At 36.5% G+C, this 15,876-nt stretch overlaps 2 protein-coding genes across 22 annotated transcripts in view; one reads left to right on the plus strand and one right to left on the minus strand.

Annotated features, from left to right (window-relative positions):
• The window catches only part of fry (microtubule binding protein furry), a 522,947-nt gene that overhangs the window by 353,722 nt on the left and 153,349 nt on the right, over positions 1–15,876 (plus strand). The window lies entirely within an intron of this gene.
• Positions 1–15,876, minus strand: part of CNMaR (G-protein coupled receptor) — a 143,782-nt gene that overhangs the window by 106,570 nt on the left and 21,336 nt on the right. For both annotated transcript variants that reach the window (XM_073983069.1, XM_073983070.1), the window contains exon 3: positions 6,810–7,357. In XM_073983069.1, coding sequence (XP_073839170.1) covers positions 6,810–7,357 — 548 coding nt within the window. The remainder of the gene's footprint in view (positions 1–6,809; positions 7,358–15,876) is intronic.

Below are 15,876 nucleotides of genomic sequence, written 5' to 3' on the forward strand. Positions count from 1 at the left end.
CCTCCATAACCAACTATAGTACTATTTAGTACTTTTCAAATAGTACTATTTAGTACTTTTCAAATAGTACTATTTAGTACTTTACGAATTTCAAATATTTTTAAATTTCGGCTAACCCCATTACACAAAAACAATTTGTACCAAATTCTGTATCATTAAGTATTTTTTGTACTATGTATTTCCAAAGTCATCTCCTTATTGTAACCCCACATACCAACAGTGACTCTAAGAACAAATTTTATAAATTCCAGCTCTACTCCTACACCCAATACCGAATTTAGAACGATTTAGTACTTTTTGTATATTTATGATACGTATTTCATAAACCACCTCCATATACCAACGCTACACACCAACAGTCACCCTGACTCCAATAACAAATTGAGTGTCATTTAGTAACTTTCGTATACTTATGGTACGTCTTTCCACAACCCCATATCTCATCTCTACACTTACATTAATACCAAGTAGTAACAGTAATATTAATTCCAAATCTCAGGATTTCACATTTTACGTTCGTCCAGTACCAAATTGTACCAAACTTAGCTCCATTAAGTACTCTTCGTACCCATAAGTACGATTTTCCAAAACTACCACAATCCTTCACTACAACAGTTACCTTAATTAATCCAAATAACAAGATTCCAGCGCTATCCGTGCATTCATATCCAAATTGTAACATTTAGTACCATTTGGTACATTTCGTATCCATAAGTACGAACTTCAAAAACTACCTTCATGTCTCAATCCTACACTCCAACAATAGCTCCATCCTTTCGCCCAAATACACATTATACCAAATTTAGTACCACTTAGTACTTTTCCTAACCATAAGTACGAATTTCCAAAACTACCTCAAACCTACACCGCAACAGTAATCAAAATTTCAAGTTTAGGGATAACAGCTCCATTCGTTCACCATCTTCATATCAATTGTACGAAATTTAGTACCATTTGGTAATTTTCGTAATATCTCAATCCTACACTTCAACAGTAACCTCAATTCCAAATTTCAGGATTCCTGATTTCAAATCCCAAATTTAGGGATTGCAGCTCTATCCGTTCACCCAAAATCCCATTGTACCAAATTTAGTTCCATTTAGTACTTTTCATACCCATAAGTACCAATTTCTAAAACTACCTCAAGCCTACACTGCAACAGTAATCTAAATTCCGAATTTCAGGGTTCCATCTCAATCCAAATCCGTATTGTACCAAATTTAGTACCATTTAGTACTTATAGATAGGTAATACCATTTAGTACACATAAGTACGAATTTCCAAAACTACATCCATATCTCAATCTTGCGTTCCTATAGCGATCCTAATTCAAAATTTCAGGATTCCAACTTTATCGGTTCACCCAAATCCAAATTGTACCGAATTTAGTACCATTTAGTACTTTTCTTATACAAGAGTACACATTTTAAAAACCACCTCCATGTATCAATCATATTTCTCAACTCGAACTATAAGTGTCGAAAGTACTAACATGTACTAAATTTAGTACCATTTGGTAGTATGTGATCGGATAGAGCTAAAAGCTTGAAATTTACTGGTTCGTCATATGCAAATGGTACCATATTTAGTACCTTTTAGTACTTTTCGTACCTTTCTAGTTCGAATTTCCAAAAACCCAGACTTATCTGACCCCTTCAGACCAAGAGTGACACTCACCCAAAATGTCAAGATTCTATTTTCAGCCGTTTATCCTGGACACTAATTATCAGTTAGTCAGTCATCATTACTATACTCTTTTATAAGTACAGATAAATGTACAAGGTGGTGCAAAAGCCGTCCTCCTATCAGAAAATGCTATAAATTTTGCGATTGGCCCCTAACGTCAGTTCTGTTTTGACATTTGTGTAGTAAACACATATACACGTTAATAAACAATGTTACGCTACACTGCTTCAGAACGCGGAATATTGGTGACTATTTCGTCAAGATCGCCTGATTTGACCGCTCCAGACTTCTTTTTGTGAGGCTTTTTGAAGTCGCGGGTTTATGTCAACAAGCCTCAGACTCTTTCAGCTCTTAAAGACAATATCCGTCAAGAATGTGAGGACCTATCGCCGGAAGTTTTGGTCAAAGTGATGGAAAATGCCATAAAAAGGGCTCAAATGACATTGAACTGTGGCGGAGGTCATTTATCTGACAGCGACTTGATGTAAAAAAAATTAAAAGACTAAATAAAAATAATCCACAAGAAGAATCAAATTTTTTTTATACCCTCCACCATAGGATGGGGGTATATTAAGTTTGTCACTACGTTTGTAACTACTCGAAATAATCACTGTAGACCCTACAAAGTATATATATTCTTGATCAGCGTGCAATTCTACATCGATATAGCCATGTCCGTCCGTCTGTCCGTCTGTCGAAATCACTCTAGCGTCCGAACGGATTGACGTAGGTTGATGAAATTTTGGGAAAATATGTTATATTTACGTAGGACTTTTGGTATTGAAAGCGGGCTATGTAGGTCCACGCTTTCGTATAGCCCCCATACAAAATGACGCGTGACGCGTCGTCGTTTTAAGGAATTTTTAAGATATTTGGCCAATTTTACCACCGAATTGGTTGTAATTTGGTACTTTGTGTCTCCAGAGGCCAGAAAATATTCCTACCAAAGTTGGGTTATATAGGTCCACGTTTTGGTATAGCCCCCATATAAGGCCCCATATAAAGTACGCGTCATTTTAATATATTTTGAATGTATTAGACCCATTTGACCACAGAATTGGTTGTAATTTGGTATTTTGTGTCTTCAGAGGCCAGAAAACATTCCTACTAAAGTTGGGTTATATAGGTCCACGTTTTGGTATAGTCCCCACATAAGACCCCTTATAAAGTACGCGTCATTTTAATATATTTTGACTGTATTAGACCCATTTGACCAAAGAATCGGTTGTAACTTTGTATTTTGTGTTTCCAGAGGCTAAGAAACATTTCTACCGTAAAATGTTTATATAGGTCCACGTGTTGATATAGCCCCCATAATACAATATCTCCCGATTTTCGATATTTTGAACGTTTTAGCCTCATTAACACACCGATATGGCTGAAATTTGGTATTTAGTCTTCTTTACGCGTATAAAACTTTCCCCCAGAAATTTGTGGGTATAGGTCCACGCCATCATATAGCCCCCATAGAACGGTACCTTCCGAATTTCGGTATTTTGAAGGTTGTGGCCACATTAATCCACCGAAATGGCTGAAATTTGTGGTGGAGGGTATAAAAAGTTCGGCCCGACCGAACTTAACGCTTTTCTTACTTGTTTTAAATTACAGCCAAAAAACATCGGAAGTTTACTTTTGCGCCACCTTGTACAATTCAGCGGGCAGCAGCGATGAATGCTATTAAGTCCACATTGTAATAATCCAAAGTTAAATAAATATTTTAAGTAGATTTCCGATTTAATTAGTGAGAAATTCGAATCATATCCGAAAAAACATTGAGAATTTTGGAAGAAAATATTCCGAATATCTAATCAAACATCAGAATAGTTTTCGATTTTCGAATAAAACATCTGGATTTTTTTAGAATTTGTTCAGAAAATTTTCAGAATGTCGAAACAAATATTCGAAAAGAATTCTATTTTCTGCAGGTTTTCGAATATTTCTTCAGAGTGTTGCCCGAAAATTAAAACGAACTAAACGAATTCGTGTTCACACTCGAATGTTCTTTTCGAATTTCCCTCGACAAAACATTTCGAATTCTGTGACCTGCTTAACACAAAAAAGTACATGTTTTACATGCGAATACGGAATCAGAAATGGAAACTTGTGCAGAGATTTCGTCCGAATTAGGTACGATCTCGGCAAAAATTGTTTAGTGGGATGTGTCAATTTCATCACAAAACAACTTGTTCCGTTACGTCATTGTCACTTAACAGCTGCGAAATAACTAAAATAACAAGATTTTAAATCAACCCTCAACGAAAGTTCGTCAATTTTGTTCGCGAGAAAGAAACGAAACAAAATTTTCCATTAGAGTATTTGCAGATTTCGAAAGCAAGCTCAGGAAAGTGTGCAGAAATTCTTAGAAGAAATCTTGCTGAAATTCTATTAAATTTCTAAGGGAAAATTTAAAATTTTAAAACCAAACTTTGGAAAACCTCTTAAAAGAATCTAATATCAGAGCCCTCGGCAAACAATTTTTAGTGGGAAATTTGCAATGTTTCTAGTACATTCACATTATTGTCTTTCCTTTTCTTGGTCGGCACTGGTGTAGCTATAGCTTTGCTTATTTTTATACCATCCACCATAGTATGGAGGGTATATTAAGTTTGTCATTCCGTTTGTAACACATTGAGCTAATCATTTGCGACCCTATAAAGTATATATATTCTTGATCAGGATAAAATTCTAAGACGATCCAGCCATGTCCGTCTGTCCGTCTGTCCGTCCGTCTGTCCGTCTGTTGTAATCACTCTAGCGTCCGCAATAATTGAGATAGAGTTCTGAAATTTTGCACCCAAGGGTCTTTTTTCCATAGGCAGGTCAAGTTCGAAGATGGGCTATATCGGTTCACTCTTTGGTATAGCCCCCATATAACGGTACCTCCGGATTTGAGGTATTTTGACGTTCTACGCCATATTTGCAGACCGAATTAGCTATAATTTGGCACTTAGGGTTCCTAGTGATCAACAAACTTATATCCCAAAGGATATGGGCATAGGTCCATGTTTTGGTATAGTCCCCATATAACGGTACCTCCCGATTTTCGGTATTTTGAGAATTTTAGCCACAATTTTTAACCGAACTATCTGCAATTTGACATTTGAGGTTCTCAGTGGTCATAAAACGTCTCCACGAAACGTCGTCAACATCGGTCCATGTTTTGGTGTAGCCCCCATATATCGGTACCTCCCGATTTTCGGTATTTTGAGAATTTTAGCTAAAAATTTTAACCGAACTAGCTGTTATTTGCCATTTGAGGTTCTCAGTGGTCATGAAATATCTCCACCAAGCATCGTCAACATAGGTCCATGTTTTGGTATAGCCCCCATATAACGGTACCTCCCGATTTTCGGTATTTTGAGAATTTTAGCCACAATTTGTAACCGAACTATCTGCAATGTGACATTTGAGGTTCTCAGTGGTCATGAAACATCTCCACCAAACATCGTCAACATAGGTCCATGTTTTGGTATAGCCCCCATATAACGGTAACTCCCGATTTTCGGTATTTTGAGCATTTTAGTTACAATTTTTAACCGAACTAGCTGTAATTTGCCATTTGAGGTTCTCGGTGGCCATTAAACATCCCCACTAAACATCGTCAACATAGGTCCATATTTTGGTATAGCCCCCATATAACGGTACCTCCCAATTTTCGGTATTTTGAGAATTTTAGCTACAGTTTTTAACCGAAATAGCTGTAATTTGACATTTGAAGTTCTCAGTGGTCATAAAACATCTCCAACGAAACATCGTCAACATAGGTCCATGTTTTGGTATAGCCCCCATATAACGGTATCTCCCGATTTTCGGTATTTTGAGAATTTTTAACCGAACTAGCTGTAATGATCGGTATTTTGAGAATTTTAGCTACAATTTTGTCTATTCAAAAATAATCGTCAATATAGGTCCATGTTTTGGTATATTCCCCCATATAACTGTACCTCCCAATTTTCGGAAATTTTCAGTGGTCACGAAATTTCTTCACTAAAATTCGACAACATGGGTCCATTTTTGAGGGTCTACATTGTTTTGATGAAACTACCCTTGAAGTTCCCTGCAGCTATAAAACTTTTCCGCCAAAAAATTTAAAAATAGGTTGACTCTTTGATATAGCCCCGTATGTGGTACCTTTCACCTCGCTGAACACATTTTTTTTAGATTAGATTAGATAGCACTGTGCAACAAAATGGAGGTGAAAGTCTGGGGCACGGAAAATTCTTCTTGGGGAAGAAAGGCCTTGGTGGGTATTTTATGAACCCCGAAGGACAGATCCGCCGTTTGTCGAACTTCCGCGTTATGGCGTGATGAAATTTTTGTTAGAGACCCTGTGGGCCATCAGGAATTAGCGTTATATCTTTGTTCACTGTTGCTTAAGTGCTCTACAAAAACAACAAACAAAGATATAATGCTAATTGATGATGGCTTACAGGGTCTCTTGCATAAATTTCATCACGCTATAAAGCTGAAGTTCGACTCACAGCGCATCTGTCCTTCGGGGTTTTTAATATACACACACCAAGGGCTTTCATCTCCAAAAGGAATTATCTCTGCCCCAACATTTGTGTTCACAGTGTAATTCAAGCAATAGTGGGAGGCAGTAGGAGTCTATCCATTGTCGAAAAGTTGTTCCACCTAAAATTGTGAAAGGACCCTAATTATTCCATTTTAATTAAGACTATTTTATGGTGGAGGGTATAAAAAGTTCGGCCCGGCCGAACTTAACGACTTTTTACTTGTTTTTTTTTTACAATCACGCCGGGAGACCAATCTTCTTCAATACACTTTTTTTCTAGTCATCCGTTGAATTTCAAAGAAATAACAAACTTTTCACCAACCCTGATGCGAAGATATGATAATATTAACAGTAGAGTCACGATAATTCGAAAACCTCAATAAATTGTTACAAACCTACAGAACTTCTTCCACTCACTCATTTTATTTAGTTCCGTTCGATCAAAAATCTTGATAATTCGACGAAAAAAAAATCTCACTACGAATTAATAGGATTCCACTATAGCAGGCAAACACCATGGTAGCTTGTTTAACTCGTAAAGATGCCAAATGAGGAATTTCTTTAAAATATTCCCCCCGTTAACATTATTTGTTTGTACAATACTCACCTGATTTTTTCGAAGAAAACGAATAAATTCCTTTGCCTCGTTTAATACTATCAGTTGAAATGTGACTCGATAATTGAGCATGATGATGATGCTTCCCCTGCTGGTGTTGTTGTTGTTTCTGACTATGATGATGGTGTTGTTTTATTTTTATGCTGCAATGTTGTTGATATCCCCTATGTGGGTGAGACATATCGTTTACATGATTATGTTCGTGTCCATTCATGTGTACACCACTGCTGGTGGCGGTACAAGAATTCAACTTTTGTCGTTTCACGGATGTCCTTGAACTGGTTAAACGATATGTCGTTGTTGATGTTGTTTTTATATCACTAGTTTGTTCACTACTACCAGATGTTACAAATCCTGTTGGAGTCTTGCATGTAATTGCAGGTGTAGAAGCGGGTGTTGATGCTGTTGCCGTAACTGAGGCAATCGTTGTAGTTGTTGTATTGACTGTAACTGCGCAAGTTGGTGCCTTGCCTGTTGTTGCTGTTGTCCCTGGTGTTGATACAGTCATGTCATGCATTGCGGCCAATTGGTTTGATTTTCTAAGTAAAGGGGGAAAAGAAAGCAAAACAAAATAACTGAAAATTCTGTCAATTGATAACATTGCGTAGAAATACATTCTGGAGAATTATACACTTGTCTTGACGTTACTGGAGATACATAACAATAATAAGAAATGTTTTTCTAAGAAACTTGCTTTACAAGGATGTTCGGAATTCTACAAAATAATAACCTTGATCCAAAGATATCGAGTTTCGCCTGAAATAAAATGGCTTTATTAAGAAACAAGTGAGCCAAGGCTATAGTCGGGTCGGGGCCGACTATGTGATACCCTATACCACAACCCCTGTGCATAATTTTTGACTGGTAAAATTCAAAATATTAAAATTGGGATAGCTTAGCACCTTTGCTCTAAATGTCTTCATTAATACAGGTCAACTTTGTTGAAACGCATTTAAGTGCATCGTCAGTACAACTCAAATAAAAAAAATGGAAAAGTGGGATGTACGCAAACCCCATCAACCCCCAAAATTTCTTGAGGATCCGATCAAAATTCCGACCTGTAGTGTGATTACGCAAAAAATGGAAAACGGTATGCATTACCGACTATTACGATATCTCTGTTGTTTGACCACCTATGACAACCTACTTCACATCGCTGTAAAGGTGATATTTTCTACTTTCCTTGCCAGGTTTTCCTTTCGATATACACGGTGTGCCTTAACCAAATTTAAATGGAAGGTGCTTACACCTGGGAAGTATTTGCAGATTCTGAAACTACAGAAGAGAAATATCAAAAAACAAAAAAAAAATCGCCGGAGGGATTTTCAAATAAATCGCGATTTAAGTTTACATTTTTAGGGGTTCTTTAGGTTTTCACGATTTTGCTTGGAAACTGCGAGTCCTCTGTAAATGGGCCTAAGGAAAATGTTGTAGCTGTGAAAATTCTCCACAAGATTGCCCTTTATGATGTTTCCGTAGGTTTTACCGTTTTTGAGATATAGAAGTTCAAATTGAGAAAATTCACTGACAGTATCGCCTCCTTATAAAACAATATCATGCTCAGTGCGCCTTAACTAACTTTTGATGAAAACCGCTTACACATGGGAAGATTTCGCGGATTCTGAAACAGCAATGTTAATAGATAAGAAAAATAAAGAAAACAGAAAAAATCGCCGGAGGGATTTTTAAATAAATCGCGATAAAAATTCACAATTTTAGGATTATTTTAGGTTTTCACGATTTTGCTTGGAAACAGCAAGTCGAATCGAAATGAGTCTAAAGAAAATGTTGTAGCTGTGAAAATTCTCTACAAGACTAACCTTTACGTTTTTTCGTAGGTTTTACCATTTTTGAGATATAGAGGTTCAGTTCAATTTTTTTAGGTTTTTATCTTAAGTCTTCAAGATGTTGATTGGAAACCGTAAGTCATATCAAGAAAATGTTGAAGCTTTGAAAATTCTCTACAAGACTTGATGATTTATTTTTTTATTGGTTGTACCATTTTCAAGATATAAAAGTTTTATTTGGGAAATTGCACTAATGACATTGTTTTATAAGGAGGCGATACAGTAAGTGCATGGTCTCAATTTGAACTTCTATAACTCAAAAACGGTAACACCTACGAAAGTATCATAAAGGCCAATCTTGTGGAGAATTTTCACAGCTACAACATTTTCTTTAGGCCCATTCACATAGGACTCGCTGTTTAGAAGCAAAATCGTGAAAACCTATAGAACCCCTAAATATGTGATTTATTTGAAAATCCCTACGGCGATTTTTTTTTGTTTCTTGATATTTCTCACCTATGAGCATTGTAGTTTCAGAATCTGCAAAAACTTCCCAGGTGTAAGCACCTTCCATTTAAAATTAGTTAAGGCGCACCGTGTATACATACCTCTTACAGAAGAGAGATATTCGCTTTGAAATTAAACGTTGGCCTTTTCTCCAAATAAGTTTTTTTTTTCACATTCCGACCCCTGAATAATATCCGACCATTACCAAAATCAATAGGTTTTTTCCTCTGTGGGACCTCCATTAACACCCAAAATTACAAAAAATGATTACAAAAAAATGAAAAAAATTGGATGTATTACCGACTATTGCGATATTTGGCCACCTACGCCAACCTGATTTACATCATAGTAAAGATGGGATTTTCAACTTTCATAGTCAGACTTTGCTTTTGAAAGGAACCCAACCAAAGCTGTGATATTCGTCATTCTTATTAAAATCGCAAAAATTAAAAGTTGTGTTCTCTTAGAGGCAATCTTCGTTGTTTGACCGCCTACGACAACGTACGTTAGTTACATCGTTGCAAAGGTGATATTTCCTACTTTCATTAGCAGGTTTTGCTTTTGATATTCCCCAAATAAGTTTTTGCCCATTCCGACCCCTTCTGAGGCTTCTTCCTCAGTAGGACTCCCATTAACCCCCAAAATTTCGTGACGATCCGATCAAAATTGCGACCCGTAGCGTGATTACAAAAAAAAAAAATGGAAAAATGAGATGTATTACCGACTATTGCGATATCTCGGTTATTTAGCCACCTACGCCAACCTACTTTGCATCATTGTAAAGATGGGATTTTCTACTTTCATAGTCAGACTATATTTTTGGAAGGACCCCAACCAAAGTTGTGATATTCGTCATTATTATTAAAATCACAAAAATGAAAAGTTGGTTTCTATTAGCGGCTATTGGGATATCTTCGTTCTTTGACCACCTACGACAACATACGCAACGATGTAACAAAGTTGATATTTTCTACTTTCATTTGCAGGTTTTGCTTTTGATATACCCCATATAGAAGCGGAGATATTCGCTTTGAAATAAAATGTCGACTTTTTCTCCAAATTAGTTTTTTGCCCATTCCGACCCCTGAATATCATCCGACCTTCATCAACACCCAAAATTTGGTGACGATCGGATTAAAATTGCGACCTGTAGCGTGATTACAAGGTTTATATGGACAGCTGACGAACGGACGGACGGACACACATAGCCAGATCGACTCAGCTCGTCGAGACATTCATTTTGCTATACATATGTATGAGTCTACGACCATTATTTCGATGCGTTACAAACTTTTTGGCCAAAACCAACTTATAATACCCTCCCCACATAGGTGGTGTAGGGTATAATTATATCCGTTCACATCTACAGTTAGGGACAGAAGTTTATATACACCCCACAAATCTCGGGTTTTAGTGTAGGTAATGATTTTTATAAAATTCCAAGTACACAGTTTTATTTCTTCTCACTAATACAACAAGAGAATATTCCATAATACTAATACCGATAAATTTTACAAAAACCAAAAAATATTAGGGACAAAAGTTTACATACACCCCAAAGAAATAGTGTATTACCGTACAATTGTTGGAATTAGCACCAAAATGTTTACATCTTATTGTTTTGGCGAATGTCTCTGTGTGTCTGAGATATATTTTACAGAAACAGAAATAATTGTTTGGGGGTTAAATGCCGTTACTTAAGGTCAGACTTCTTGTATAGCTCGTTAAAGTTGACCCTTGCTTAATTATTTGCATTTTTATACCCTCCACCATAGTATGGAGGGTATGTTATATTTGTTTTTCCGTTTTTAACGCATTGAAATAATCATTTGCGACCCTATAAAGTATATATATTCTTGATCAGCGTAAAATTCTGAGTCGATCTGTGCCTGTCCGTCCGTCCGTCTGTGGTAATCACTCTAGTATCCACAAAAATAGAGATAGGACGCTGAAAGTTTGGGAAGATACGTCTTTTCTTTGCAGGCAAGTCGAGTTCGATGGTGGGCTATATCGGTCCACGTTTTAGTATAGCCCCCATATAACGGGATCGTCCGATTTCAGGTATTTTGCCATTTTTAGTCACATTTTCAAACCGAATTAGCTATAATTTGACATTTAGGGTTCCTAATGACCAACAAACCTATATTCCAAAAGATATGGACATAGGTACATGTTTTGGTAAAGCCCCCATATAACGGTACCTCCCGATTTTCGGTATTTTGAGAATTTTAGCTACATTATTTGACCGCACTACCTGCAATTTTACATTTGAGGTTCTCAGTGGTCACAAAACATCTCCACCAAAAACCGTCAACATAGGTCCATGTTTTAGTATAGGCCCCATATAACGGTACCTTCAGATTTTCGGTATTTTGGGGATTATAGCTACATTATTTTACCGAACTACCTGTAATTTTACATTTGAGGTTCTCAGTAGTCACTCACACTCTCCACCAAAACCCGTCAACATGCATAGGTCCATGGTTCAGTATAGCCCCCATATAACGGCACCTCCCGATTTTCGGTATTTTGGGGATTATAGCTACATTATTTGACCGAACTACCTGCAATTTTACATTTGAGGTTCCCAGTGCTCACAAAACATCTTCACCAAAAACTGTCAACATAGGTCGATGTTTTAGCATATGCCCCATATAACGGTACTAGAGGTGGGCGCGTGTCGTGCCGTGAGTAGTGCGTGTTCGTGCCTTCTCGAAAAACGCCGTGTTTGTGCGTGTCGTGCCGGAATGCATTTTCGGCCGTGCGTGATCGTGTTTTTGTGTTCGACACGGTTTTGCACGACACGACTAAACACGATCTGCACTATGTGACACGATCGTGCTAAATTTTTGCTCTCCCTTTAGAAGTCGTGCAAGATACCTTACTAAACACGAACATCGAACAAGAAACCAACCAAAATATTCCTAAAATTATTTGCTTCTTTTTTGCAGTCTGGTACTTATTGCCGTTTTGTTATGGAGAGGCCAGAGTATGAGTGAAAAAAGATGATGTTTGTTTGCCATTTGTTTTGTTCATCGGAGATGCAAATACAAAAATTATTAATTAAAATAATTGAACTCGTCTCAAAAAACATACGGCAAATTACAAATTTATTGTTTAATATTGAAAATGTTAGCTTATTATGATACTAATGCTAACTAATGAGCAAATAAAGAATTATTTTATCGTTTAAACATTGCAAATATTTGTCTTGGTATCAAATCAAATTTGTATATCAAATCAAATTTATTTTTTCTTATCGTTTACAAATTTTGACATTATAAATTATTTTTGTAATGGCAATTCACCGATGAATCTACCTTGTTTCTTGTCCCAGCTTGCAACTTTTTGTATTTTCTAGCAACATGTTGCAAAAAACAGAGTTGTATACGAGGATTTATGCCGGATTTAAAATAAATCCACCCAACACGAGAATTTATTTTTGTGTTTTGACCGGATTTAGCAAATGAAACCTGATAATGCACTAAATCCGGCTAATGAAGTCATATCTAAATGACCTATAAGAAGATGCTTTTTTATTAGCTAATGTAAAAGCAATGTTACTTGATATACAAAGTGAGAACATATGATGAGCAGGAAATTACAATGCCACATTTACACTAATTATCAGAGTTTTTGGATCAAAATGGCAAAAAGACGAAAAATGAAAAAGTTGATACAGAAATTGATACATATTATCGAATGCCGTATCTAGCCCGACTGATGTTTTAAATTTTTGGAAACAGCCTAATCTAAAATATTTAGAACAATTAGCCAGGAAATTTTTAGCTGTACCCGTCAGCTCAGCAACGAGCGAGAGATTTTTTCCACATCTGGAAATATTCTCAACGAAAGGAGTACTAGACTTTTGGGTTCTAACTTGGACAAAATAATGGGTTTTAAATAAGAATAGAAAAATTAGAAGTACATATGAATATTTTTTAAAAACAAATGTAAACCTATATCGATTTCTCCTTTTTATACCCTGCACCACCTTGTGGTAAGGGGTATTATGTCTTTGTGCATTAGTTTGTAACATGCAAAAGGAAACGAGATAGACCCATAGTTCCTTTTAGGGATATACATAGAATCACTTTCTGAGTTGATTTACGCATGTCCGTCTGTCTGTCCGTCTGTCCATGTATTTTTGTAAACAAAGTACAGGTCGCATTTATTGTCCGATTCGCATGAAAATTGGGGAAGATAGTTTTTTGGCAAAAGGATGAACGCTATTTATTTTGGTAAAAATCGGTTCAGATTTGGATATAGCCCCCATATATATCTTAGCCCGATTTAAGGCATTTGGTGCAAGAAAAACGCTATATATGTCCGATTTCAATGAAATTTGGAATGTGCGACGGAATTTAGTCTAGAAATAAGTGTGCCAAATTATATAGAAATCGGTTCAGATTTGGATATAGACCCCATATATATATATTCGCCCGATTTAAGTCATTTGATGCACGAAACGCGCTATATATGTACGATTTCAATAAAATTTGGAATGTTTACCGGAATTTGGCCTAGAAATAAGTGTGCTAAATTATATAGATATCGGCTCAGATTTGGATATACCTCCCATATATAATCTCGTCCGATTTTAGGTATTTGATGCACCAAACGCGCTATATATGTCCGATTTCAATAAAATTTGGAATGTTTGCCGGGATTTGGCCTAGTGTGTCAAGTGTGCCAAATTATATCGAAATCGGTTCAGATTTGAATATAGGTCTCATATATTATTTAGGCAGATTTGAGGTATTTGATGCACGAAACACGCTATATTTGTCCGATTTTGATGAAATTTGGACTATGTGACGGAATTTGGTCTACAAATAAATGTGAAAAATTATATCGAAATCTGTTCTGATTTGGATTTAGCTCCCATACATATTTTACATATTCACAGTGGTGTAGGGTATTATATAGTCGGCCCCGCCCGACTTTGATCCTTTCCTTACTGGTTTTGTAATTTCGTGCGTGAGTGTGCGTGTTCGTGCCTTCTCGAAAAACGCCGTGTTTGTGCGTGAATGTGCATAAAAATTTTGGTCCGTGTTCGTGCATGTTCGTGCCTAATTTTTTAGGCACGCGCCCATCTCTAAACGGTACCTCCAGATTTTTGGTATTTTGGGTATTTTAGCTACATTAATTGACCGAACTACCTGTAATTTGACAGTTGAGTTTCCTAGTGATCACAAAACATATCCACCAAAAGCTGTCAACATAGGCCCATGTTTTGGAATAGCCCCCATATAACGGTACCTCATGATTTTTCTGTATTTCGATATAGCCCCATATAAAGGTGCCGCCCTATTGAAGACATTTTTAGATGCATTTTAGGTATCCATGGTCACAAAATATTTCCACCTAAAACTGTGGACAAGAAAGAAAATAATATTCAAAATTTAGTATCAGAAAATTTTATGGTGGAGGGTACAAAAGTTCGGCCCGGCCGAACATAACTTTTTTTTACTTGTTAGGTATTGTATTTTATAAAAAGCACAAAGCTAGTGTCAGATTGCAAATCTTAAGACCCCAGAAGTTTTGAAGTTGTTCTTGTGCAAAATATACCTTCCTGGACGTCGACAAATGCGCGTTTTTCCTCAAATTTCTCAGGAAGTTAATAGATTCCGCGGAATACTTGGCGCAAATTTCATACAGATGGTCTTGAATTGCCTTGTAATATGGTGCGATACAATCTTTGGGCATAAATTGAATCAGAAATGTGAAATATTCTGCTGCTAAAACTTCCAAAGCATCAAAATAAAAGCACTACCAAAAAAAGAATGAATTTTATACTGTGGACAACGTCGTTTTCGTATTATGATTATTACCGTCACTATAGGAACGAAGGGTTTCGGATAATTGTACGTTTCTGATTCAATTGATGTCCAAGGATTGTATAAGACCATATTACAAGGCAAGTGAAGGCCTTCTAGCGTGGATTTTTAAGACATATTTTTGAAGGACCTAAGGATCACCAAGCGTGGATTTTTAAGGCATATTTTTGAAGGACCTAAGGATCACCATTCGTGGGTTTTTAATGCATATTTTTGAAGCATCTAAGGATCACCAAGCGTGGATTTTAAAGGCATATTTTAGAAGGACCTATGGATCATCAAGCGTTGATTTTAAGGCATATTTTTGAAGGATCTAAGGATCACCAAGCGTGGATTTTTAAGGCATATTTTTGAAGGACCTAAGGATCAGCATTCGTGGATTTTTAATGCATATTTTTGAAGGATCTAAGGATCACCAAGCGTAGATTTTTAAGGCATATTTTTGAAGGATCTAAGGATCACCAAGCGTAGATTTTTAAGGCATATTTTTGAAGGATCTAAGGATCACCAAGCGTAGATTTTTAAGGCATATTTTTGAAGGATCTAAGGATCACCAAGCGTAGATTTTTAAGGCATATTTTTGAAGGATCTAAGGATCACCAAGCGTAGATTTTTAAGGCATATTTTTGAAGGATCTAAGGATCACCAAGCGTAGATTTTTAAGGCATATTTTTGAAGGAAAACCTAACAGAACACTAAAAATGTGAACTTTGACCGCGATTTATTGAAAAATCCCTCCAGCAATTTTTTCTCGCTTTTGAAGTCTTCTCATCTATGAACATTGCTGTTTCAGAATCCGCAAAAACTTCACAGGTGTAAACGGTTTTCATTTAAAGTTAGTTAAGACGCACCGTGCATAATATTGTTGGAGGCGATACAGTCAGTGGATTATCCCAATTTGAACTTCTATATCTCAAAAATAGT

The sequence above is a fragment of the Musca autumnalis genome, unplaced genomic scaffold (assembly GCF_047663935.1).
Source record: "Musca autumnalis isolate F117 unplaced genomic scaffold, ASM4766393v1 scaffold_4, whole genome shotgun sequence".
Taxonomy (NCBI): Eukaryota; Metazoa; Arthropoda; class Insecta; order Diptera; family Muscidae; genus Musca; species Musca autumnalis.